General features: G+C 36.4%; 1 protein-coding gene across 3 annotated transcripts in view; it reads left to right on the top strand.

The window, feature by feature from the left end:
* LOC127947250 (NT-3 growth factor receptor-like) overlaps nt 1–27399 on the top strand; it is a 248372-nt gene that overhangs the window by 151198 nt on the left and 69775 nt on the right. For 2 of the 3 annotated variants that reach the window (XM_052544244.1, XM_052544242.1), the window contains 7 exons: nt 1907–2061; nt 2258–2400; nt 3353–3494; nt 7765–8061; nt 9127–9144; nt 10325–10386; nt 12355–12457. In XM_052544244.1, coding sequence (XP_052400204.1) covers nt 1907–2061; nt 2258–2400; nt 3353–3494; nt 7765–8061; nt 9127–9144; nt 10325–10386; nt 12355–12457 — 920 coding nt within the window. The remainder of the gene's footprint in view (nt 1–1906; nt 2062–2257; nt 2401–3352; nt 3495–7764; nt 8062–9126; nt 9145–10324; nt 10387–12354; nt 12458–27399) is intronic. The other variant, XM_052544243.1, reaches the window with a different exon arrangement.

Here is a 27399-nt window from a genome sequence, read left to right as displayed (position 1 = left end):
ATTCTTAAATAAAAAATATATAAAAAAAGATAAAATGTTCATTATTTTAGTGAAGATAAAATAATCACAAATAAATAACATGACTTTCTAAAAAAAAAGTTATATTTTAAAATAAATGCACACCATTAAACTGACAGCATATGAGTTTAATTATTAAAACAGAAGTTCTAGAGGTACATATCAACTTAAAGGAGGGCTTTTAAATAATATGTTGGACAAAAGGGGCTCCTTTGGCTGAAACACTGAAATCCCCATATCTTCTTGACTTTGTAATATCCTCTTTGTTTTATTTGCTACTTGAGCATTTGACCATCAGGTATACTGGATAGTTGCAGTAATGTCTTCAGCTTGGCCCTCAACACCAGTGAAGAAGAAGATATAAGCAGGGAAGAGGATAGTTTAAAGCACTGGAAACAGCACCCCTGACTCAACATTTCCAGGAAGTCTAAGACCCTTTAAACTCTCAGTGGAGCCTTCATGAACGCAGGGAAATATGTCAGAGTTGACATTTAGACATTTGGAGGAGTTTGATGTAGATGATGTCTGTTTTTGGTGCAGGAGTGGAGGTGGCTGTGCTCAAAGGTTGTTTGAAGGAGCGTGAAATGAGATACTGAGAAGGATAGAGGTGGTTGTTGTTCCCCCTGCACTGGGAGTAGGTGTTGGAGTCATTGGCATGGAAATGGTTCTGAAAGGAAGCCCTTCATTAGGCAAGTGAGGCAGTAGTGGGTGGAGGTGTTATCTTATGCCAGCTTTATGTGGGCTTGACCTCACACCCTTCCGTCTGTCCGGTTAAATGTATGCACTAATAATCCCATGTGTTACTGAGCATCAAGAAGATCCTTTAAGAAACCCTAACCTTGAATTCATTTTAAGTCGCTTCGGATGAAAGCATCTGCCAATTGAAATTGTAAATGTGACAGTGCAATCATATTTGTATCGACTGTGACACTGCAATACTTTAATGCAAAACTGCTTTATTTTAGAGACTTTTACATACATTTCTATAGTTTTACATGCGTGGCTCTAGAAATGGCAGTGTTACATGTTCCATTTCCAGGAAGTACTAGTAAAATCTAAACCTTGAATGCATTTTACGCCACTTTGGATGAAAGCGTCTGCCAAATGAAATTGTAAATGTGACACATAATGAAGGCAGTAATCATATACAAGAGAAGTCCACGTTTCCGTCTTTGTAAAACTGGGCCTGTAACAAAAATTGGAAAATGTTGGATTATATTTAGATTTTCCTGCTTTAAACGGTCTTCAGATAAACTCATGATTATAGTAAAGACTTAGGTAAAAGCTGTTATATGTGCTGGTTCTGAAATTTTTCTTTAGTAGACAGGTTGATTCTTTAATACAATGTTAAGGTTTAAGATTAGTCTTACAATTTGTTTTAAAATGTTGCAGTTCCTAAGTTACAAACTAATGTACCCATCTGGATTGACAAGGTCTTTTATTTGAACATTTTGACGCATTTTTGGGCGAGTATTCAATTTAGACTGCACCGAAATATTATATTATATCACATCTAGTGGCTTAGTTTTTGCCTTAATCCAGAAGCTCATGTTTTGTTTGACTTCATTTGCGGGGACTGTGATCGCCCTGGGCACCAGTGGTGAATCTGGCACGATGAATAGCTGGACAGACGTGGCCAGGAAAGGGCTGCAGTCCAGAAAGCATTCGTACACAAAGCCCTGGGCACAGAACCCGCTCTGGCTGCAAAATGGAAGCACGCCAGCAGCTCTCCAGGCCTTGGTTGACTGATGGGTGCTGGAGAAGTTGATGTTTTGTAGGATAATGTTGTCCTTCACCTAGTTTTCTCCTGGTTTTCTAAATGGACCTTCTTGGCACTGTGTGCATGTTTGTGTGTCCTCAGTAAGAACTCTATATTGTGTTGTGGCAGGAAACTTGAAGGAGTGGTGTTTAACTGCAGCTGCAATATCCGTTGGATCCAGCTGTGGCAGCAGCGAGGTGAAGCCGGACTCCATAACCAGCAGCTGTTCTGCAACAACGGTGTCTTCAAGATCCCTTTACAGCGCATGAACATCTCTCACTGTGGTATGGGACATTAAATGGACAAAAACAGACATTTTTTAAAATATCATTCATGTTCTGCAAAAGAAAGTCATCAAGTTATACAGGTTTGGATTGAAATGAATGTGAGTAAATAATGTCATCCAAATTCTTCAACAGCATTTGAGGCGATTCTTCTGTTGTTTTTCATACCATGACTGCTTGTCTATTCCCCACCAAGATTTGCCGGAGATCAGCGTAAGTCACAGTAACCTGACAGTGATGGAAGGTGACAGGGTGACAATCACCTGTAATGGGTCAGGAGTGCCGGTACCAGAAGTGGATTGGACTGTTGGTGGACTGCACTCCATTAACACTCATCAAGTAAGGCAGACTTTTGCATGTAGCCTTTTGACTTGCAATTAACATGGATTTTATGTACAGTACAGACCAATAGTTTGGACACACCTTCTCATTCAAATAATTTTCTTTATTTTCATGACTATGAAAATTGTAGATTCACACTGAAGGCATCAAAACTATGAATCAACACATGTGGAATTATATATGGAATTATATACATAACAAAAAAGTGTGAAACAACTGAAAATATGTCATATTCTAGGTTCTTCAAAGTAGCCACCTTTTGCTTTGATTACTGCTTTGCACACTCTTGGCATTCTCTTGATGAGCTTCAAGAGGATGTCACCTGAAATGGTCTTTCAACAGTCTTGAAGGAGTTCCCCGAGAGATGCTTAGCACTTGTTGGCCCTTTTGCCTTTAGTCTGCGGTCCAGCTCACCCCTAAACCATCTCGATTGGGTTCAGGTCCGGTGACTGTGGAGGTCAGGTCATCTGGCGCAGCACCACATCACTCTCATTCTTGCTCAAATAGCCCTTGATGCCTTCAGTGTGACTCTACAATTTTCATAGTCATGAAAATAAAGAAAACTCTTTGAATGAGAAGGTGTGTCCAAGCTTTTGGTCTGTACTGTACCTCTTAAGGACCTTAGTCAAGGTAGATGGCATATTTAAAACAGTAGACAAAGCAACATTGGAAAACTGTTGGGAGACCAACAAGATTAATCCAGTTAAAACCAGCAAACTGTTCTTTTTTTCGGCTGTATAGACAGTACTACCTTTTTAAATGGACTATACGTCTATCCCTAACAGTCATGGTTTCATGTTTAAAATTAAATATGCAGTTTACCCAATATAAGATCCATTAAATCACTCACTCGAGCCTTACAGTGGCTAGTATACACCATAAACCATTTGTTGAATCTGTGCAAGCTTGGTTGTGTTTCCAATAGCTATTGTGTCCTCCTCTCTTCTAGTCCAATCAATATCCACCGAATGTTCACTCCATCAACTTAACTCTGGTCAACATCAGCCGAGACGATAACAGCTTCATGCTGACCTGCATTGCAGAGAATATAGTTGGGATGACTAATGCCTCAATACAGCTTTCAGTGCAGTGTAAGTGCTCCTTTTCTTGTTCTCTGTCTCTGGAATGCCTTTACATTGAGCCTCAATGCCTCTAATGTGCCAATTCTACCTTACAGCCTCTGTCTAGCTCACATAACTGGCTTTGTCTGCCTCTTTAGCTTATTACTATCACTATTGGTACTGTGCTTCATGGCTACCAACTCGGTTTCTTAATTTGTATTGCTTTTTATTTAAAGAAGTAGGCATTTAGGGAGGTGAGATCACTGGAAAGTTTTGTGAAGTGAGTACTATTGATCAAAATGGCTCTGAGGAATGCAGAATCAATGCGACAAAAAGGTAGAGGTGAAGTGTGTAATTTTTATTATTAAAATACTTTTTATTTTTCTAGCTTAGCATGTAGGCACCTAAAACTAAGCCGTTGTGTCGGTTGGTTTTGCTCAAAAGTGTAAACACTGTGGTTTGTGGTGCTTTCAAAACATCTTTGTTTGTTTTAGTATTCCGATCTAGCCAGCTTAGCAACTGGTTCATCCAATGGTGTGAGTTTGGGGCGGGTCTGCCTGATGGACTGACCAATGGCAGAGAGAAAGAGAGAGAGAGAGTGTTCTGGAAACCTGTTCGACAACAGATTGTTTCAACACACTTTTATGGCAATTAGCTTTTTTACATTTTAGTGAAATGATAGGTAATTCTTATGAATTCATCTTATTTATAAATTTTTGTAATGACACTTAGGGTTGGCCTTTCATGGTTTAGGGGTGCCCCCACCACCCCACCTCAAAATGGAATGTTTCCATACAAATCAAGTTATGAAATCATACAAAATCGCTACCAAGTAAAATATATATATTTTTTCATGTAATTGGGTTGTATTGTTTTGTAGTTCTGTTTAGTGATGTTAGTACCACAGAAATTACACACTACGTGTTAAATGTGGTTTTGTATATTAGCTGCGTTTAATTAATAGTAGTATTTAATGTAGCCAATTATGGTACAAATGGCTGCTTTGTTGAATTAAATAAATAAAAAATGGAATAAATAATGAAAAAAAAATCTAAGTGAGGCTAATGAAATTTGTTATCAAATAATGCAGAATTTCTTAATCAGAAATAGCCCTACTCCTACAAAAAAGAAATCTCAGGTTCTACACAACCCAGCATGTTGTAGGAAATTCATTTGTGTAGTTTATTGATCTGTGATAGTGAGGGCTGTTCTTCATCTAGACTTTTCACATGAAAAAGGCTGTAAATGAAATATTAAAAAGATTTATCAATGTTATCAAGTTTTAGTGTGGAGCAGGCAACATGATTGCTTTGTGGCAGAGTTAGGTGGTGCATTTTCTGTGTTTGTGCATCTGGAAGGGTATGCACGGGGTCTTAGGAATCAGAAACTTAAAAATGTTCATTGTTTTTGTTCACTTAAAATGTGTTTTGTGCCTTATACCACTCTTGGAAAAAAAAATCTATGCACATTGCATTTTTAGCAGAAAAAAAGGACGTTTATTTTTCCCATATAGGGGCAGGCATGCAAAAAAATAGTATCCCAAATGAAAAAGAAAATGAAAGAAACAACAACCCTGAGGCAATAGGCTACTCATGAAAATGAGCAAAAAGAAACTATGCCTCTAATCAAAATGTAAATAGTAACCCTGAGAATCAAACCAAACAAATCCAAAAAAGTGAAAAGGCCGAGAACAATGACAGACTCTGCCTCAAATAAGGATAATATATAAAGATGTGGCTCCAGTAAGAAACACAACAGGATTATATACAATAAACAGTAATTAAATGAAGCAATACATAAATCTTAACTCCAGAACTGACTAACCAGCAAGAAGACCTACTAAATGAAGACCACTTTGAATTTACTTGTGCCTTTGTGTTAAAATTCCATAAATTATATTAAATAATATTAAAATAAAATATGAATTCAATTGTTTTCAGATGTACCTGTAAAGCCTGTGATGCTTTGACATAAATAAAATAAAAAAACAAATTGAAAAAATGAACAATAACTATGGATACAGTAAGAAAACACAATACAGCATCACAATATCCAACAACAGCTGTTTCCACCCACTTGGAATGAAGTAAGGCAATTAAAGACCTTTAAAGAACACAGCAAGATAAAATTACAATGTAATGTGAGGCTGCAGTGTTGCATCAGTATTTACATTTATACTGAATGGTGTTGGCCAACAACAGTGCAACATGATTCTTCCCACACTCAATATTTATTGACTCTGTAAGATTTGCTAAGAGTGGCAAATTCTGTGGAAATAGGAGGAAGTCAGTCAGTCTCTCTCTTTCTCTCTCTCACAATCCTTAAAGCTGCAGTAGGTAACTTATGTAAATATATATTTTTTTCATATTTGTTAAACCTGTCATTATGTCCTGACAATAGAATATGAGACAGATAATCTGTGAAAAAAATCAAGCTCCTCTGGCTCCTCCCAGTGGTCCTATTGCCATTTGCAGAAAGTCATGCGCTCCCGGTAAAAAAATAACCAATCAGAGCTGCGGTCCGTAACTTTGTTTGTGTTCAAAATGTAGAAAAATGTATATAATAAGTAAGTACACCATGAATCCATTTTCCAAACCGTGTTTTTAGCTTGTCCTGAATCACTAGGGTGCACCTATAATAAGTGTTTATATTCTGACTATTTTAGATTGCTTCGGGGGTACCGCGGCGGAGTAACCCAGTACCTTTGTGATTCTTCATAGACATAAACAGAGAGAAGTAGTTCCGGCTACGATGTTCTTCCTCAAGACGCAAGCAGTTCTGTTTATTAACCGCTAGAGCGTCAAAAGTTCCTTACCGCAGCTTTAAGGCTGGAGCAAAATTTTAATAAATAAATAAAATAGAGAATGTTAATCAGATAAAAGTTTTATATGTACATTACCATTAGAAAGTTTGGGGTCGGCAAGATTTCCAAAAGGTTTTTTATTTTTATTTTATGCACACTAAGTACACTAAGTCTTTTATGCACACTAAGTATGTATGTATTTGATTGAAAAAATCTCTCCAGTCCAGTCCATTCTTCAGAAATCATCCTAATTTCTTGCTCAAGCAACATTTATTATTATCAGTCTATAAGACAGTTTTGCTACTGAAGGTTTTGTGGATCCTGTGATAGTTCAAATAGCATTTAGTTGAAAAAAAAATTTTTTTTTACATTATATATGGATTTACTGACACTTTTGATCAATTTAATGTGTCCTTGCTAAAAAAAAAAAATAAATCATGCAGACTTCAAACATTTGAATATTACTGTATTATTACATTTATTTTTTTACATTTTATATATTATATTAATAACTTATTCTAGAAGAAATTTGTGTTTTCATGTAAGAATTCTGTATTTATCAAATCACTGATTCGATCCCTGATGAAAGTATAATATGGACGACATATTTACGCATCATAATATGATATAGACATATTTACGGTAACTCATGTTTGAGTTGCCATCAAAAATGCAGTGGGCAGAAAAAGATGATGGAAAAGTTTATGGGCTGAAAATGGGGTGCTGATGGCGCAGTGGATAAGACACATGCCTTTGGTGTGAGAGACACGGGTTTGAATCCACTGTGAGACACCAATGTGTCCCTGAGTAAGACACTTAACCCCTAGTTGCTCCAGAGGCATGCGACCTCTGACATATATAGCAATTGTAAGTAGCTTTGGATAAAAAACTAGTTGAATAATGTAATGTAATGAGGAAGACTGAAGGTCTGGAATTCATGGCGTCTTTCATTGGCCAAGGCCCCTTCTATGAGGCCGTTTGACTAACATTTCAAACAACTAATCACAGATCATTTCATTCATCGTCACGCTTCAAATTTGGAAATGTTTCCACAAATCAGACCGGTGAGTAAAACTCTCAGACGTATTTTAAAGATTCTATGCCACAAACTTTAAATATTTCACATACTTTTGAAAATCCAGCATTTAGCTGTTCCAGATAAGCGCTCGTCGTCACAGTTGAAAACACAGCGGCTTTCTTCTTTCATGAGGGGGTTTGGTGCCCATGGTATCTTTGTTTCCAGGTGGAACGTTAAAGAACACTTTGACTTTGACATCCCTGAAGTGTTTCCATTTTTGTGTCCCATATGCATTAGACGTTTAGCCAACAGTCCATGAGGCTTCATACAATCCACCTGTGCTCTAGAGGCCAAACTCCCACTCTTGCATAAACGCAGTTTATAATAATACATTGTCATTGATTTTTGAATTTAGGTTGGATGGTAACACAAAGTATTTAATCCTTTCTGTATAAAATTATTTTATTTCTCTCCTGCAGTCCCTCCTGTCATCATTAAGTTTGAGGAGCCAGAGAAGAGGCATGACACGTGTATGGTCTTCACGGTGCGTGCAAACCCCCTGCCCACCCTCCGCTGGTACTATAATGGCAGGGAGATCAAGCCGACAGACTATGTTACACCAAAAATGGATGTCTATCTGGACAACTTAGAGGGATGCCTCTTATTCAAAAACCCCACACACCACAACAATGGGAATTACACTCTGGAGGCCAGCAACTTCCTGGGCGTGGCTGTCAAAACTGTGTACGCCCACTTTCTTCAGCCACCCTTTGATGGTACGTGACTCATTTCTACACTATTACGTTGCCTGTTATTTTAAAACCTACAGTTACATAATGTTTTCCCAGTGAGTGAACTGTCAGTTACAACTGAAAATGTTTTTCCCCATAAAAGTGGACAAAAGAATGCAAAAGTAACTACCTTGACTGTGTTATCAAAAAAAAACAAAAAAACAAAACAAACAAGAGTCACATTCTCTTGTATTGGTGGATGTGTATGATTAGTGTTTCAATGATTAGAGCTGTTAGGTCACAGATGTTGAGTTGAGAAACAGTATGTATATATATATATATATTTTTTTTTTATATGAAAAGGGTTGTAAATTTTTGATTTTAAACAAAACATTTTTATCAAATTAATTTATGAATTGATGATGATGATGATTGTGGACAATTTAGTATTAAATACAAAATGTTTTCTTCATTGTTTTTAATATTGGCATAAAAAGTGGTCAGTATGATTTGTTTTTTTCATAGAAGTGAATGCTTAAGCAAGGATACATTTTAACTGACCAAAACCAGTTTTCATAAAAATGTTTTAGTTTTCAGAACACACACGCAAAATTTTAAATATATTAAAATAATAATAAACAAGTTGTTTTAAACGTTAATACGTTTTCACAATATTACTATTTTTACAGTGTTTATGATAAAAAAGTTTTCTTGGTGGGCATTAGGGATTTCATTCAGAAATATAAGAAATAAATGGTACCAAACACAATTTTTTGACCTCGCAGCACTTTAATTGTGTGCACAAATATATATATACATGCAAATCATATGAAACCCTCATGTCTGATTCCACATCAATTTCCTTTAAAGTTTAATTGCATGTTAAACACTGCAATTATGGTAATGTTTACACACACACACACACACACACACACACACATATATATATATATATATATATATATATATATATATATATATATATATATATATATACATTACCATAATTGCACAAGAAATGCACTGAAGGGTAAATGCTAATCATAGTATAATAACGTTTTAAAAATGTGTTTTCATATACAACTGTGTGTTTTCCCCCTCTTTTCTCAGTAGACTACACAGAATATGGTGAGTTTCTCCCTTTAATTGTTTGCTGCATGAATTTTTGTAACTTCTTTATTAGGTTTGTTTATCATAAAACAAAGAATGATTTAGAAACACATCATTTGGTCTGTGCACTGAACAAACAACTACCCTCCAAACAATTACCTCGGCCTTATTCTCAGATGGCCGGCCGCCATAGTTGGGCATGCTGTTATTAGACCTGTTTTGTATTTTTGGCGTAAAGTGACCAATATCTGTCAGTATGGGAGAAAAATCTGATCCTTTACAACAAGAAACTGTCCGAGAGACGATTACTGACCTTCACGAGAATGTTTATTATACTGATATCACCCTAATTAACAATATTTAATCAAGTTGAGGCACGGAAACTGCGAATGACAGACTGATACTGTCAGAGCTCTGGATGAAGTTAGATGGCTAGGGCTAACCATGAACAGCCTTAGGGTTCGGCTCGATACTATATGAATAAAAGCAGCTCCTTAATCTACAATCAGACTCCCTAACGAAATGGCAGTAACCTTGCAACAGTCTAATCAAACAGTATTTGCCCCAAGACATATTTAGTGAATAATCCCCAACAGTTCTCTTAAAACTAGAAGTTGTGTAGTCCTGCTCCTTGAGGGCCACCTTCCAGCTGAGTTTAGCTCCAGCCCTGATTAAACACACCTGAACAAGAAAATCAAGGTCTTCGGATACTGGAAACTTCCAGTAAGATAAATTATACAGCAGAGTGGCCCTTCAGGAGCAGAATTAGAATTTTTTTGTCTTAAAATGGTTACTCTGAGTAAACACAAAACACCCATCACCTTTTAAAGGCTGGTTTGACAAAACCAACTAAGTTATGGCGTGTTCTATTAACAAGTCTGTAGATTCGTAGGTAGTAGTGAAAATATATTGAAAATGACATGGAGGGAAAATAAAATCTAAAAATTAATTGTATTAATTTTATACAAACACTACATCATTTAAATCTCTGGTGTTAATCTTTTATTTTTTCACCTTTTAAAATAAATTAATACTTCAGCCAGGATAAATTAAATTGATCAAAGGTGAAAACATAAGTAGTTTACCCATTTTGGGGTCACAGTTATGTACAGTATGTCCATGTGGTTAAAAAAAAATATTTTTTCCCTTTTCTTTCTTTCTTTTTCTGGACACAACGACACTCTTGTTTGTTTTCTAGGGAGTCCGACTCCGACAGCTGTTACAACTATGACACATCGGCCTGAAGAGGACACGTTTGGCGTGAGTGTTATTTTTGTCTCCTGAGATCGAAAGCACTCATATGAAGCATAATGAGGTTACTTGAACATCTTGTTCCCAGGAACACACGGCAGAGGTGTTGAAAACAAACTATTCTAAAATATTTTCTTCATGTTCATTTTTTCCCCTCACATTTTACCTCCTCTATCTGCCTTATATGTTTCACAGCTGCTTAAAAAAATTACTTTTGTTCATCTTTGTGCTATAATTGACTAGATGGAGATTCTCATCTGAAGGTTTCAATAGCTACTCGGGCACAAGCACAAAGATTGAGCATGGCCCTCAATTGTTTGGAGGTCCTAACTATGGGGAAAAGCTTTTTGCTTCTGATAGCTTTATTTCAGCATTTTGACTGCTTTGATTTAATGTTTATTGTCTTTATTTGTTGTTTATCTGGAGCATTTAGACATTATATTAAGTTGTATGCTTTGTATTTCCCATAAGGTAGTATATCTTGGCCGTGCCATCTCTCTTACAACACCTAACCTGAATTATTATTATAATATTTTTTTCTTTTTTATACTTTGCCCTTTTCTTTTCATGCAATTTATCAAATCTACCGCTGCCATATGCAACTTATGACTTCAATTACATAAACCCCTCATGATTACGGCATCAACATCAATACAAATCACATAAACAAGTCAAGACATGCTTCGTAGGTTTGCTATAAAATTGCATTTTTCCTTCTGCTTGAGACACAAGATTAGATTGAAATATTTGACGCATTTTAAGTTGTTAGTTATGTCATTCCTGTACTGTAGTTCCCTCATAAAAGACTGTAAATATCATTTTACATTACAAATTATTATATTATCAAATAAGCTAATGTTTTAGCATGCTAGCATACTACTATTTCTGCAGTGTGTAGAAAGTAAACAGAATGCATATTTTTTTATCTGTGCGTACATGTAGAATACCCAGATGACCTATATTGGCCACAGAGTCCTGCACTGGTCCATTTTTGGAGACCCGTGGCCGCCCGTACCCGCAAAGTTCAGCACCAGATCGACCAGTCACCCGTGATAATATAAAAACGTAATCCACACCCGCCCAGACCTGTTAATATTTGGCCCGTTACCCGACCAGCGCCCACGATAAATCACACACGCTAAATAATTATTGATTTATTTTCGCTTAAGGTTAATGTGCAAATAAAGGATATCGTCCACAGGACCAGGTTTAAGCTGCGTTCTCGGTTCTTGAATTACAAATCCAGCTGTTTAAAAGTCTCTCTTACTCGCACCGCTCGAGAAGCATCAACAAAAGTCACACTGTTGCAGTGGTGGTGACGTGATGGGTCAAATGTCATATTGTTGTTGAGTTTGTGTAATGGTAATTTAGACATACAAATATTGCACATATTTTTCATCCGCGCTACTACCCGCCCGCATACCCGCCGTGAATTTTAGGAATGTCACAATCCACCCGTTTTAGCAACTTTTATGTGGGTACCCGACCCGTTGCTGGACTCTAATTGGCCAAAATGTGCAACTTAGCATACCATTTCCCAAGATGCAATGCTAATAAATTCTAATAAATGAGGTTAGCCATTTTTATAAAACACACCTAAACCTTCTTCTGTACAGCCTTTCATCAAAAATTTGTTAATGAGACCTATTATTTTACCCATTTGAGTTTTTTGCATAGACTTTGAATATTAAGTAAAAATAACTTAACATTTACAGTGTGAATTAAACATGCAGTGTAATGAGACAATGTGACAACAATGTAGGATTTTTCTTCTAATTAGGCAGTAAACAGTTTATACCATGTGCAGTAAGCAGTATGCCAATATTCAGTTTAAAAAAAATACAGTAATCCTTTATAACTGCTGAGCTGCTAGAGCTATGCTAAGTGCTAAACCGGTTTAGACTGTTATAAATCTGGCTCTCATTTCATATTTTGGTTCTTCAATTAAATTAAATGTTGTGTTTCCTGCTCCTCTAGGTATCGATTGCAGTTGGCTTGGCTGGCTTCGCCTGCGTTCTCCTTGTCGTTATGTTTGTGCTAATCAACAAATATGGCAGACGCTCAAAGTTTGGCATGAAAGGTAAGCCAGTGTAAACTATTCAGCAGGAAACTTGGCACATTGTGTTATTAGTGAAGTGTGACATTAACTGACTCAGTTTTAATACCAGAAACTGTTGTTTGTAGGAAGAAGGGAAATGCTAAAATGCTATGCAAATTTTCCTATTTTAACAATCTGCTCTGAATCAAACTCTTAAGTTGAGCTTCTTGGTTTTTGGATATTTAAAATTTTTAATTATTTAGCAAGGCAAAAACGGGTTGGACTGATACATTTTTTCTTTGGGAGTTCAGATGTGTATGTAAATATTTAATTGTTCATTAAACTGAGTTATAATGGGTGTCGTGTTTACCGATTTCAAGGAATGATGAGCCTGATGGAGTTTCAGCCACGCTTTTGGTCTCTAAATAGGATTCATGTCACTGTGCTGGATGGACTCCCTTGGGTTTGTCTGAAGTCCAAAGCCTATGCATTGCTGGCGAGCAGTTAGCAGGCGCTGTAGTTAGCCGTCTCCTTGGTTACGTGTTGGGATGGCAGGATGCTAGGCTCAGTCATGCTTTCCTGATTCTCCGATGGGTTTGGCAGAGTTGTTGTTTTCCTCTCTTCTCTCAGAATCCTTCAAAGCGCAGTCGGTTTCGCTAACCATGATGCATTTTGGCAGTTTTTTTTTTAGCCGTAGCAGTGGGAAACAACCCTGTTTTCCATCCCAGCTCTGACATAAAAACCAGAAATTTCAAATTTTCCCCTTTGACACCTAAGTCATTATGAATAGGATTCATCCGGATGTCATATAATGGCTTAGTAATGAACATTACGTGTGACATGTAGACCCGTGTGGAACAATGCAACACCAATTACACTACAATCAACACAAATGCTCATGTATCAAAGGGATAATTAATGTGATGCTTTCAGTCCCTGGAGTCTCCATGTTGTATTTTTCATTCAACATCAACTGGGAATGTAATGAGTGGCTCTTTCTAGTGGTAACGATGTCAGAGTACCCACAAGGCCCTTGTATTGCGCAGACAGAGCTCTAAATGAATGCGTGCCGTGTTCGCTGACTGTGTCTTGCCTTGGCACAATGCCACTTTCATTGACTTTCTCTTATTCATTTTGTTTCCCATGGGGACACCCCCCCCCCCAACCATGTTTTACAACCGCAACCCTTGTCTTTTTTTTCCACCAATCCTTGTACACCCTCCCACTCTCTTCCTTCTGTTACCCCCCAGTCTTGTTGACAGAAAGCGAGAACTCTCAATCCTTTTTTAGCAAGGCTAATTAATTTGAGATTAAGCTGATTAAGCAAGAGAATGGAAGAGCTCTGGATGGTGCTGGAAGAAGTCCGGCTGCTGGTTCCGGCTTGATCCGAATCGTTCCGGCTGTTTGGATCTCCAGAAAATTACACAAAGATGATTGTTGTGCTTGGGATTGCCTGTACCCTGTTATTCAGACTCCAAAAAAGAAAGAATATCAGTATCATTTCTATTTTTGCAAGAATATAAAGCATACATTGATAATGACATTGATCATTCACAGCTGTAGTGGGTTTCTTAGCCATAACTTTGTCGCCAAGGTTTTTCCAGAGCTTTTCAATCGGGTTTATGTCAGTGTTCTGCACTTGGGCTTCAGTCTTTCCTCAGTTTGGCAAATACACATAACTAACTCTCATCACTAAAGTTAACGTTTGACAGGTGCACCTCTCTCCACACTATATGCTCCTCAACAAAGGTGACCTTAGCCATTTGATTATTTCTGCTGATGAGAGGATTCATCACTGCAGTGTGCGCTTTTAATCTGACTTCTTGTGCCGAGACAGATCCTTACCCTGTTCATTGCCGATCTGGTAAGCAATTCCAGCTGCAGTGTTGAACCGATTCCCTATTGAGAGTCTTTGCATTATCATGTCCTCTTATGCAGTTTTCTTAATGTGGATGACCAGCCTTTTGGCAGGATCTGAATGAATTAGTGTCAAGGTAAACCAGCAATATTCTTAAAATCACAGATTTAGAAAGACAAACTTCTCTTGCAGTGGCTGTTCAGAATACAATTAATTGATGACATTTGCTAAAAAAAAATATATGTATATTTACAATGAATTACAGATCCACAAGACAAAAAAATTGGTAAAATTATTAAAATAACACCATTCAAAAGTTTGGGAACCCGTTGTTCTTAATACTGTGTTCTGTTACCTGATGATCCTCGACTGTCTTTCTGTTTTGTGATGGTTGTGCATGAGTCTCTTGTTTGTTCTGAACAGTTAAACTGAGCAGCGTTCTTCAGAAAAATCTTTAAGGTCCTGCAGATTCTTCAGTTTTCCAGCATCTTTGCATATTTGAACCATTTCCAGCAGTGACTGTATGATTTTGAGATACATCTTTTCAGACTGAGGACATTTGAGGGACTCAAACACAACTATTTAAAAAGATTCAAACATTCACTGATGCTCCAGAAGGAAACAAGATGCATTAAGAGCTGGGGGTGAAAACTTTTGGAATTTGAAGATCAAGGTAAATTGTACTTAATTTGTGTACCGGGAAACATACAAGTATCTTCTGTTGCTTACGAAGGGCAGAACTAAATGGAAAAAAAATATATTTCAACAAAATAAGACAAATTTGGACATCTTCATCATGTTCAAAAGTTTTCACCCCCCAGCTCTTAATGCATCTTGTTTCCTTCTGGAGCATCAGTGAATGTTTGAATGTTTTTAAATGGTTGTGTTTGAGTCCCTCAATTGTCCTTAGTGTGAAAAGATGTATCTCAAAATCATACAGTCACTGCTGGAAATGGTTAAAATATGCAAATATGCTGGAAACTGAAGAATCTGCAGGACCTTAAAGATTTTTCTGAAGAACGCTGCTCAGTTTAACTGTTCAGAACAAACAAGGGACTCATGCACAACCATCACAAAACAGAAAGACAGTCGAGGATTATCAGGTAACAGAACACAGTATTAAGAACCAAGGGTTCCCAAACTTTTGAGTGGGGTTATTTTAATAATTTCAGCATTTTTTTTTGTCTTCTGGACTAAATGTTAATATCTTTTATGTACAATATCTTACTCAGGACAGTACTAAATAAAATATAACATGCATTTAGTATGATCTCTCTTATTTTTTGAAAATTACTCATATTTTCACAGATTCTGCAAAGGGTGCCCAAACTTTCGATCCCCACTGTATATGTATATATATATTTATACGTGTGTGTGTCTGTGTGTGTGTCTGTGTATATATATATATATATATATATATATATATATATATATATATATATATATATATATATATATATATATATATATTATACAAATATATTTTGTTTAGTTCTCTATATTCTAAAAGGTTTTTTTATTATAATAAAGAAAACATGATATTAATTAATATTCAATTACTGTTTTTTTAATATATTTATGAATTTAGATTTTCACAGATTCCCTCATTGTGCTAAATGCTGCTATATTATCAGGCTTAATTTCTTGGACCTACTTTGGCCCTCAAGTCTGACCTCAAAACAGTACATGCCTGGGGATAAAATGTGGCCTACTGTCACCCTATTCAACGATTTTATTATTCCTTTATTCCAAATCAAACAGTAGCCCTTTCTGTCAGACTGTCTCGGCTGAGAGCGGCGGAAAATGCTGTTTTGTACTCTGGTATTGAGACTTTACATTATTCTTTTGGTTCTCGTCCAATGCAATGAATGGGAGTTGTTCATATGAACTGAGGCGTAAATAATCTTAATCTATTCCTGTGGTGAAAGAAAAAGATTTGGCTCAGGGAACGCACAAAGTCCTTCGAAAAACATTAGTATTTTTCTGTACTACTTGTAAATGAGGCTATTCAGTTAGTTAGCACTTTATGTCTTCATTTTGTATGTTACTGGAGGTACAGAACATGACTTTTTATGTTGTGTCCTCAAATGCTTCCTCGTGGAGACCGAAGGAAAGATATCTGGAGAGATCTTAGTCCAGTCCAGGCTTCGCTGGCTTTCTGTAGCAGGATACACCCGCAGGGTGTTTAAAGCTCCCTGTCTCCTGATTCTTATTCCAGCCCGCATCTTACGTCTGAGTTAAACTTTCTCTGAGGGCTCACAGTGAGATCCCATTATTACCATCTTAAATCTGACAGCAGGGCTCTCACACAAATGGAAAAAGCTTCTCTCTCTCTCTCTCTCTCTCTCTCTCTCTCTCTCTCTCTCTCTCAGAAGTCCTTACATCTGAGAAAGAATATGTGTGTAAAGTATATGTGTGTGTATATTGTATGAGAGATCTGTATCTCCAGTGCCTGCATTCATCCTTCTGGTCCAATAAAATAGACAGCTGTAGTTTTCCACTTCCAGACTTCATTTCTGTGGAGATGGAGCTCATATACTTTGCTTCAGGTTACTTCTTTAATTTGACTCAAAGCATATTGCTTATTAAAGACTAATTGATCCGAAAACATCAATATCGCATCGCACTTCTTGTGATTTATGTATATCTACTAGATTTTGATGCTTTTTTTTTTTTTTTTTTTTACCCTTTGGTAAAGTTTTTTTTTTTTTTCGTGGCGACTTCTGTGGTGTCTCAAGTCAATTAAAAGTGTGTTTGAAACGGATGCCGCTCCGCTTTGTATAAAGAATGATTAACTCAACCCCACCAGAGATCTCTTTTACAAGTCTAAGGCATGAATTCATGAGCCATGGATTATTATCTTGTGTAATGAATGATTTGGAGGTTCATCCTTGAGATGCTTAATTGTTGTGTAAAAATAATGGCAGTGAGAGTTTTTATGCTACGACCAACAGACGGATATTGCTTTCTAAGGAAACAATTAAATACAGATTTATCTGAAGTACTATAAAACATTAGCTTGTTTTATTATTTTAAAACATCTGTTTATATATATGTATAACACATTTGTTTTCATAGTTTCAATATCATTTTTAATAAATGTTTATATATTTAGTGATTGCAATGGTATATTTAAGATGATGATGATAATAATAATAATAATAATAATAATAATAATAATACTAATAATAATAATTGTTATTTTTATTATTATTATTATTGCTGTTATAGTTCTTTTAACAAATTATTATTTTTTTTATTTATTACATTTTTATTTTATTAATTACTTATCACAGTTTATAACTTTTATTATTATTATTATTATTATTATTATTATTATTATTATTATTATAAATAGTAAAAGTAGAAGTAATACTAATAATAGTATTATATAATGGTATAATAGTGTTCCTGTGGCTCAAGTGATAGAGCATTGCATTAGCAGCGCAAGGTTGTGGGTTTGATTCCTAGTGAACAAGTTAGGTAAAAAATGTTAACCTGAATGCACTGTACAGTAAGTCGTGTGTGTGTGTTGGGAGAGATTGGGTGCCTGTAGCCACTGCAGTTCAACCATCTACAGTGGCTACAGGCACCCAATCTCTCCCAACACACACACACACACACACACACACACACACACAAACATCAGCTTTCCTCAGTTCTGGTCTTGCTGCTTCACAGATGTGATTTGATTCTGACCTCACCAGGTGTAGTGCTGAGTTTGCTTTACTGTGAAATCTGCCATATAAAGCATTTCTTTCATATGTTTCTGCCTTTGTAGCTGGGAATGACACATTTCATTGTTGCACTGTCAAACAATTGTCTTTCTTTAGGTCCTTCATTTGTTCTTTCTACTTGTATTTTCTACCAACTACCTTTCTTTCTACCCTTCCCCTTTGCAGCTTTTTCTGTTTGTTCGTACTGTGCTTTCAGTGTCCCTTCTTTCTTTCTTTCTTTCTTTCTTTCTTTCTTTCTTTCTTTTGGACTTAATTTTCCCTTGCCTTCCCCTCCCTTCCCTTGATTCTTGGTGGGCTTGGAATCACATTCATATTTTACCTGCGTCCATTTATATCTGATGCAACGATTCCAACTCGCTGTACTATTTCAGAGTTCAGCACCTTCCCTTTAGGGAATGCAAAGATTCATCTGGTGATATAACATCGGAAGAAGAAGGGAGGGAAAAGGGGCTTTTAAAACAAAAAAGAACAGGACAAGAAAACAAATGATTCTATTAAGCATCCGCTGCTTGTCGTCCTTCAAAGATAGATACCTTGCCAAAAGGACAAGTGGACTAAAACTCCACTTGTCCTTTTCTTAGCAGTGGCCTTGTATCTAAATAATCTCATTCTTTGGCCAGGAAGCTTTAGGTGATGCTTAACTTCGAACCAGAACAGTGTAATGGCATTAACATTATGCAATTATAAAGCAAATGCAATGTTTTCCAGAGCACTGAGTGTGATATTCTTGGCTTTTCTTTTTAATAAAGGTTATACATCTGTCATACTGTTGGCGTCTGCATCCAATTAAATTTACAAAAGTGATCTGATGTACATATACATTGATAATAAAGGTCTAAAAATAAAGGTATGAAAGCTGTCACCTAAAAGGTCCATACCAGTGTACCTTAAACCTACATATTAGAACCTAAAGTGTACATATAAGTACAAAAGTGTACCTTTTGAAAATGTACTGCCCCCAGGGAAAGCTTTTTGTATCTTGTTTTCTGAGAGTGTAGAAAGCATATTCAACTGAAGTCAAGTGTCTACTTTAATGTTTCCAATAACTTTTGTCAAAATATGTATAATACTATGTAGTGTTTTATCAGTTTGGAAAATGGTCCAGCACCTTGCAAAATCAAATTTGCAAGTTGTTCATAAGTTATAAGTTATTTTGCTCCATTAGACTATTGAGGTTTACAGAAAGCGCCACTGTAATGGTGCTGCTTTATTGCAGATTTTTTATTTGCTTCATTTTTATTATTCAGATTATGTTGCTTTCTTGTTTAATACTCTGAAACTGCTTTGAAACACTCTCTATTGTACAAAACGCTTTAAACTTGACAAATGGGCTATGTGGCATGTGGTGTCTACACCTGTGTGCAAACAGTTACTCTCTTTTATATCAGTGGTTTCTTGTTTTGACTTTACATGTTGGCTTTGATAAGTGTTTTAAGTGACTAATCTTGTCAGACTGCTTAAAATCATGATCAATAACACGCTTTCAATCCACCACCATCTCTACCTGCCTCTCTGCCCGCTTGCAGTCGGTTCTCACTCTCTCTACAGTTGATTGGAGTTGCCAGTGATGGCCTGAGCTGCTCTGTCATTTGTCACTGTCCATTTTTCCGTGGTGTCTACCTCTACCTCCCATGACCCCCGCCACGTGAGAGCAGACACCTGCTCTCTGAGAACCGCTCTCCATGTGTCAGCCGGTGAACTGGAGCTGCCAGAGCAGGGGCGGGGCCTGACAGGCAGCGTTTTAAACTCTAACACTCAAACCGCGGGTCTCTCCCGTACCCTCTGTGACTAACCAACCGTTTTCAGACCCCAGCACCTCCACCTTGTCTGCTTCGGTCGCCTTCAGTCTATCCCGGCCCCCATCATCCTGCCACTTTTCCTTCAGCCTCTTGATGCTGGGTGCACTCTCTTCTCTTTTCGACCATATCCACCATCCCAAACATCTATCACAAGGGATTTTCCTTTCCTCCGTGCACCATTACCTGTGAAGGGCGATTAGTACACACCAGTGAAACAGTATATCACTTCTGACTGGCTCTGCCTGAACCAGAGAAGGGAGGAGTGGCACAGCTCAGAGTGTTGATGTAAGTCTATTGCACCCCTGAATACAATTCCATCACAGGAAATTGTATGTTTTTTTGCTTTCATTTATTTTATATAAGGCATTTACAGTATTTAAAGTGGTTTTGCATTTATTTATCTTATATAAGGCATTAACAGTATATTGGTTTGGCAGACAAAACAATTAAATTGATTGTAGATTGAAGCCTACTGACATGCCTGTATGTCTTATTTTGAAAGCAATGAATATGTCAAACTGGCCAGACCAATTTATAAACCACGTAAAACAAATCTGTACAAATCTTAAAAAAAAAAAGTTTTATTCAATATAATGCAAAACTGATTTATCCACCCAGTTATATATCCGTCAGCTCGCCAACATTGGTAGCATGCTGCCGAGAAGCTATGCATTAAACTAGACATGTCCTGCTGTACGTATACATCACAGCAAAAAGCTCCTTAGTGCTAGATGTATTTGTACGGAACAAGAAAATGCTGCATTCAGATCAGCTTCTCAGATCTATCTATCTCCATGTGCAAGGCTTAAGAGGAGAAAATGCCACTGCCCGCAGGCCTCTTTCCCATCTGCTATCGTTTCTGTGCTCTAAAACAAAACAGGAGCCCCTAAGACCCTTTTATTTATTTACTGTATGACAGTTAAAGATAGATGAGAAGAACCCTGGAGAATCTGGCTCCCCTCCACTATCACCGTCCTAGAAATAGAATATAGCGATGAAGGGCCAGTATCAAAGACAGGGCCTCAATGAAAAGAAGGCAGACCGAGGAGGCTTCTGGGACTCCATGGGCGAGCTACTCCATCTGAGCTTCTGCCAGGGTCGCCCTGGGAATGTGTTGGCACTGCTTTCGCATGGCTTGACTGCTCATCATATCTTAGTACATCTATATAACAACAACAAAAATGATCTCTTTTAGATTTGGAGCATTGACTGATGCCGAATTGGGAGTGTCTTTATTTTTTGTTGCCATGAGGAATTCAAAGACAAGAATATTGCATCAGCAGTTGAGTTGGCTAACTTAGCACATTTTCCAAAACTATGGAAAGTCTGAATCATTTTGGTGAATCAGTTTGTTCCGATTCAATTTTTGGAGGACCCAGAGCTCTGCAGAGTGTTGTTCCAACCCTGCTCCAACACATATACCATGTTATTTTCAATTAAGCCTGACGGACTTGATTAGTTGGATCAGGTGTATTTAGTTAGGGTTTAATCTAAACTCCTGGAAATGAGTTTGACACGACTGTTCTAAATTATTCAATGATTCAATCTAAATTTATTGGGAATATTTGATTCATTATAGGGAATCGGGTTGTTATAAATGGTCTTATATACATATATACCAAGAAGTTGTGATTCATTCTAGTGAATCGGTTCATTCTAAATGTCCTATTTCTAATATGTAGCACTGGAAAGAATCATTCATTCTAATGAATTGGTTCATCCTAAATGATTGTGTCTTTAATATGTAGAACTGGAATGTTAGATTCATTCTAGGGAATCAGTTTGTTCTAAATGGTTCTTTCTCATATGTATTGTTAAAATATTAATAGTGAACTGGTTTGTTTAAAATTGTTCTCTCTCTCTCAAATGTACTGTTGAAATGTTTCTCTCTCATATGTAATATTTAAAAATCAGATTCATTTTAGTAAATCTGTTTCATCAGACAGTTTATGTAAATGAAGAGATCGACAAATGACTTACTGATTCAAGTCCTTGTACTACAGTACTATATTCGGTTTTGGAAATTAAGGTGTTCTACATAAGGAGCTATTTATTAGCAGTTTCATTGCATCGTTTACTACTTTTTCTGCAGTGATTTTCATTTCAAACTTACTTAGTAAATTAGCTTAATTTAGTTCAGCTCAAATTATTATATTTTTCAAAAGTAAGGCCAAAGGCGGGCTGCAAATTTGCGTTGTGTCACTAGGCTTCGAATGGCCATGCATTAAAGACTTTCGCCCAAATATATGGGCATAAAACAGGCTGTTCTACTCGCTTCCCAAAGGAAAGCAGTCTTCAGCAAACGTTCATTAGCATTTTAATTGGATGCTTAAAGATATACATAATTATGAGTTCCCTTGCAGAAAAGTGAATGTTTAAGTACTGTCTTGTAGCGCTAAACAGCTGTATACCCTCTTGTACTTAGGTGATCAGTGTTGCTTGGCGCTATATGCAAAGGTGGAGCTGAGTCAGGAACAAGAAGTTGGAACAGATGAATGGTCTTGGAAATTCAGCACTTTTTTTGCAATGCTAAAATGTACCAGATAATGAGGCTCTTGAGTTTGCTTATGGGGTAAGCAGTGGGGCTCCTGCATTTGATGTGATGTTTGTCATAATTTGTGTTTTTTTTTTTTTTTTGCTTGCATCAAGCATGTTTTTTTTGTTCATCAAGTGGATAAGAAAACAGTTTTCCCTTGCCGCTTATATGACTATGGAGTGTGTAGCGTGTATATATATATATATTAGGGGTGCACGATATCTGCCGATGATTAATGCACATCTTGTCAGCAATGCGGGTTATCTAATCAGTAGTAAATTCCATCAGGTGCATGATTTCACATAGAGCAGCTGTTACTACACGGAGTCATTGTTAAAGCTGCGCAAATTCTTGTTCATTATCAGCTTGGATTTGCGCATTAATCTCGGTGTAACGGTACGCAAAAGTCACAGTTCGGTACGTACCTCGGTTTTAAAGTCACGGTTCGGTTCATTTTCATTACAGTAAGGGAAAGAAATGCAAACATTAAACTGCAGGTTATTTATTATTATAAACTTTTTTTTAACAATTTGTTTACACCTATTTTAAATACATTTTAATGAAATATATATAAATTAAAATCAAGAATAATAATTAAAATTCTGCTGCAAAGTTTGCCACTAAATAAAATACTCTCAGTCTCAAACCAATATCATATAATAAAATATAATGAAAAATATAAATAAATAACTATGATTACAGTGCAGCATTACCAGTCCCAGCTTGTAGGCCTGCTCATATTTAAAAAAATACTACTTTTCCAAAGTGTAAAGTGCAGCACCAGCAGATTTTAGACCTGCTCAGATTTCGTTATTGCGTTGGACCGATCGGAATTAAGAGCAAAGGTCTGTTTAAATGCCGACGGGAGCTGCGTTTGAATTACAATCATTTTTTTCTTAGTTGTAGTGATATTCACACTCGCATGATGCCTTTTGAAAATATTGCACCTGTCAAACATAGTCTATTTTGCCGTCAATACTGTTGACGGTGTCCTTTATCAGTAGGCTTTATATTTATGCTCAACATGAAGTTTAGATATTGTTGTCGTGAAGACAAGATCCTGGTCTGTCGGCTGTCTCCCTCTATGTCACCTACAGCAGCAGCAGCAGCACCCAGCGCTGCGTCAGGCATGATTCTGGTGTGTAAAGACACAGAAAACGCGAAGCAACCGACACTGACACGATGTGTCACTGGCCTTAGAATCAGCTGCAGGGCGGGATTTGCGCTGAACGCGGAGACTTCCGCCACTTAATATGTTCGTTTGAAAACACGAAAATGTACCTATTGTTCCGCATACAAAATATTGCATTCGGTCATTCGGTACACACGTGCACCGTGCCGAAAGCCTTGTACCGAAACAGTCTGGTACGAATATATATATATATATATATATATATATATATATATACACACACATACATATCTGTGTGTGTGTGTAAATTAGATATAACAGTTTATTTTTTCATTCACGCAATTTTTAGCATCTCGATAAATGTATTTTTTTAAAGGAGTAATTTAAATGATTCAGTCAACTGATTCATTCAGTGGCTGTCTTTATGAGCGAGTCATTGAATTATCCATTTGTCTGATTCATTCAGTAACACTATTACTGTGACTGTTTGTGCAGCTTTGTCTATTATTTTTAAAATTAGTTTCAAAGTAACTAACAATATTGTGTTTAAAACACTCAAATATTAATTTCTTCTGTGCTGTACAAATCATTTCACTCAGTCTTCTTGAATATTTACACATTTGGGCAACAGCACTCTTGCTTGTGTGATATTGCCTCAATATACAAATAAAAAAAGTGTTGGACATTGCAGTGTAAAATGTTACCCACAATCCCTTTCACTTTTAATCCACAAATAGAGCTGCAACTATGACATATGAGTTATGAAGTTTTCTTGGCACCGCAGTGACATGCTACTATGAAAAAAAAAGTGCCTCTGTTGACGTCTGGTCCCACATAGACAAGGAAAAAAGCCTCAGATGGTTGCGAAATCCTGTGACAGTGACAGTTAAAATGGTAGATCCTTGGCCAGAGACATGTCTTCTTATGTAGAGATCTGATGGCAAGCTTTGTTCAGCCCTGCTTTAGAACGCTTCAAACAGGCAGGCGTGGAGCGACCCAAAAGAATCCACAGTCCTCTGCTTTCAAGACAGCAGGCTAATTGGTGAATATCTCAAGCTTGTCTGAGTGTTGTTTAAAGAAGAAAAAGGGGTGGGACTTCCCTCATAAGGATGCTTTGATGGTATGTTTATGCTAGTTCTCTGCAGGCCGTTCGGTTTCTTGTACACGGTGCCACTTCGCAGCAGACCGGTGTTGAGGGGCACATGGGAAATTCAACAAAAATGTCTGATGAAACTAATTATGCTACACTCAAAGGAACTTCAGCATGCTGGATTGGTCTGTGCTTTGCTTTTGCGGGAAACATTTAGACAGCTTTCCTCAGTTAGAGCTAATGCTGTTTCATCATGTATGGTAATGAAAGCGAGGGAGGATGAGGGCTTGAAAGTTTTGTTAAACTTGAGTTGATTCCTACAGTAATTAGTGGTATTCAGCAGATAATACAAGTACATCTTATTTTAACTCATACCCCAGGCAAAAACATTGACAGCTAAACCAAGAGAGTATCACGAGCGATGTCACAAACGATGTCTAACCTGCTAACATTTCCAGCGTGAAATCAAACTATTCCATAAAGTAATGAAAAGACAGCCAATCAGAAAATATTTAAAATATGGTTATTAAGTACTCATAATAATGTTGATAATAATAATAAAAAAATAAAAAAAATAAAAATAATAATAATAATAATAATAATAATAAAATTAAATGGTGTTATTCCTAATTATTATTATTATTATTATTATTATTATTATCATCATTATTATTTATATATCTAAACAATAAATAAGTAATAATAATAATTATTATTATTATTCTGCCTAATTATTATTATTATTATTATTATTATTATTATTATTATTATTGTTGTTATTTTTATTATTTATGCTAATAATAATATTGTTATTTATTTATATATTTTTAATTTCTTATATTCCTATAAACAGCAATAATGCCGATTGCCTCATGGCAGTGCGTGACATAAAGCGCTGTTGTGCTACGGGCATTCCTTCTAATCCTGGCTTGTGGATCTTTCCCGACCTTTCCTTTCCCACTTTGCTTTCTGTCATCGTCTGGATATTTTAGCTGCAGTGTTTACATCAGCATGTGTAGATGCCCTCAGGTTGGAGTTGAGTTCTCCTATGTGACTGACCTGTGCACTGGGACGGTGTCCTCACTGGATGGGTTCTCTCCCTGGGGCTCCTCTCAAATGAGCAATCTGGCTTCTTAATGTTTCATGAGGAAATCTTTACATTTTTAAGTAGCTAGGAATAATTGTTGTGTAATTACAAGCCATCTTCCTTAATTATTCATTTGTGAAGATTGGGAGAGGCACAGTAAAGGAGGCAGGGAAGAAAAGGATGGATGGCATGTAAAATAGACGGATGAAAAAGTGGCAATAGTGGGTTGATGGATAAGGATAAATGAATCCACTGAGGGCCACTTCCTGTGCTCCGCCTTTGGTTCACAGCTTGGTGTTTAGTGGCCCCCAGCCAGCCGGAGGAGGTTAACTCTTATTTTGCTGTATTTTTAAACCTGGCCAGGAATTATGGACTTTTCCATTATTGGATTTCCCATTAAAGCTTGACTCTGCAGGTTGTCAATGAACAAGGATTCATTTCCAGTCTTTATGAGATGCCAAGCTATCTCTGAGGTAAAAGTACTCCAACCGAGTGTGCATAATGTTTACTAATTGAGTCTAAAACTGAGTTTGGGTTCTGCTTCTTAAAGTAGGACAATAGAGCAAATAGCTCCTCTCTAAATAACGCACATCCTTTCAAAGTCAACAGGTTCTTGTTGTGACAGTGATCCTTGTCGAATCTACAGAAAAGGTTTTCAGGTCCATTATAGTGCAGACCTGATCCTTGTATCCTTCCTGTCCCTTTAATATTTATTGTTAAATAATGTGTGCTATTTTATGTTTTAGCTGTTATATTCTAGAGACCCATACAAATGCAAATTATGCTAACTGCATAGTTACTACTTTATTTACTATACAGCAAACTTATGTTTAATATGCAGCTATGTTGACCAGACTTTGGGACCAATAAGACTGTGTGTGTGTGTGTACAAAATGACAAAAAAGAAAAGATAGAAATATATATATATATATATATATATATATATATATATATATATATATATATATATATATATATATATATATATATATATATATATATATATATTGTATGTTTTGTATAATATTATTACATTATGACCACACTTTGGATCAACAAGATTTTCTTTGAATTTTATTATTAGTATTTGTATTTCATTAAACACACACACACATGCATACTGTATATACTGATATATAACAGATATATAATTATTATTTTTATTATTATTACTATTATTACTATTATGCTTTATTATTGGACAGTGAGTAGCAGCGAGTATAATACATTCGTATATATAAATATGATAAATTATATGAATTTAAATCAATATTATATTATTAATATTACATATATTCTATTTTTATTTCATATCTAGATTTTATTATGCTTACATACTGTAGCTACTCCTCATTGTCCACCCTCTGAATATTATTAATGTTATTACTATTATTAATAATCTATTATTATTATTATTATTATTATTATTATTATTATTATTATTATTATTATTATTATGGAATTTAGCATTTTAAATTGCTTTCTCTAGAACTTTCTGAAAACTAGAGCTGTGCTTGTGGAAAAACACCTGTGCTTTCCCTCTCTCTAATGGGCTAGCTGGCACACATTTGAAGGTTCTAGCCTCTTGTCAGCAATTAGACACCTGTGCGGCTGTGCATAGGCATGCATAGACATACATAATTTGCAGACGTACCATTTAGCTGGTTTCACGTGGCATACTTTGTACAGCACGTTCTGTTGCTTCCGAACAAGAGGTCACGTATGCTTCGCCCCTTGGGGATCGC

This window comes from Carassius gibelio, chromosome A25 (genome assembly GCF_023724105.1).
Source record: "Carassius gibelio isolate Cgi1373 ecotype wild population from Czech Republic chromosome A25, carGib1.2-hapl.c, whole genome shotgun sequence".
In the NCBI taxonomy this organism is placed as follows: Eukaryota; Metazoa; Chordata; class Actinopteri; order Cypriniformes; family Cyprinidae; genus Carassius; species Carassius gibelio.
Note: the sequence above shows the minus strand (reverse complement) of the source record. Positions and strands in the feature narration are given on the sequence as shown.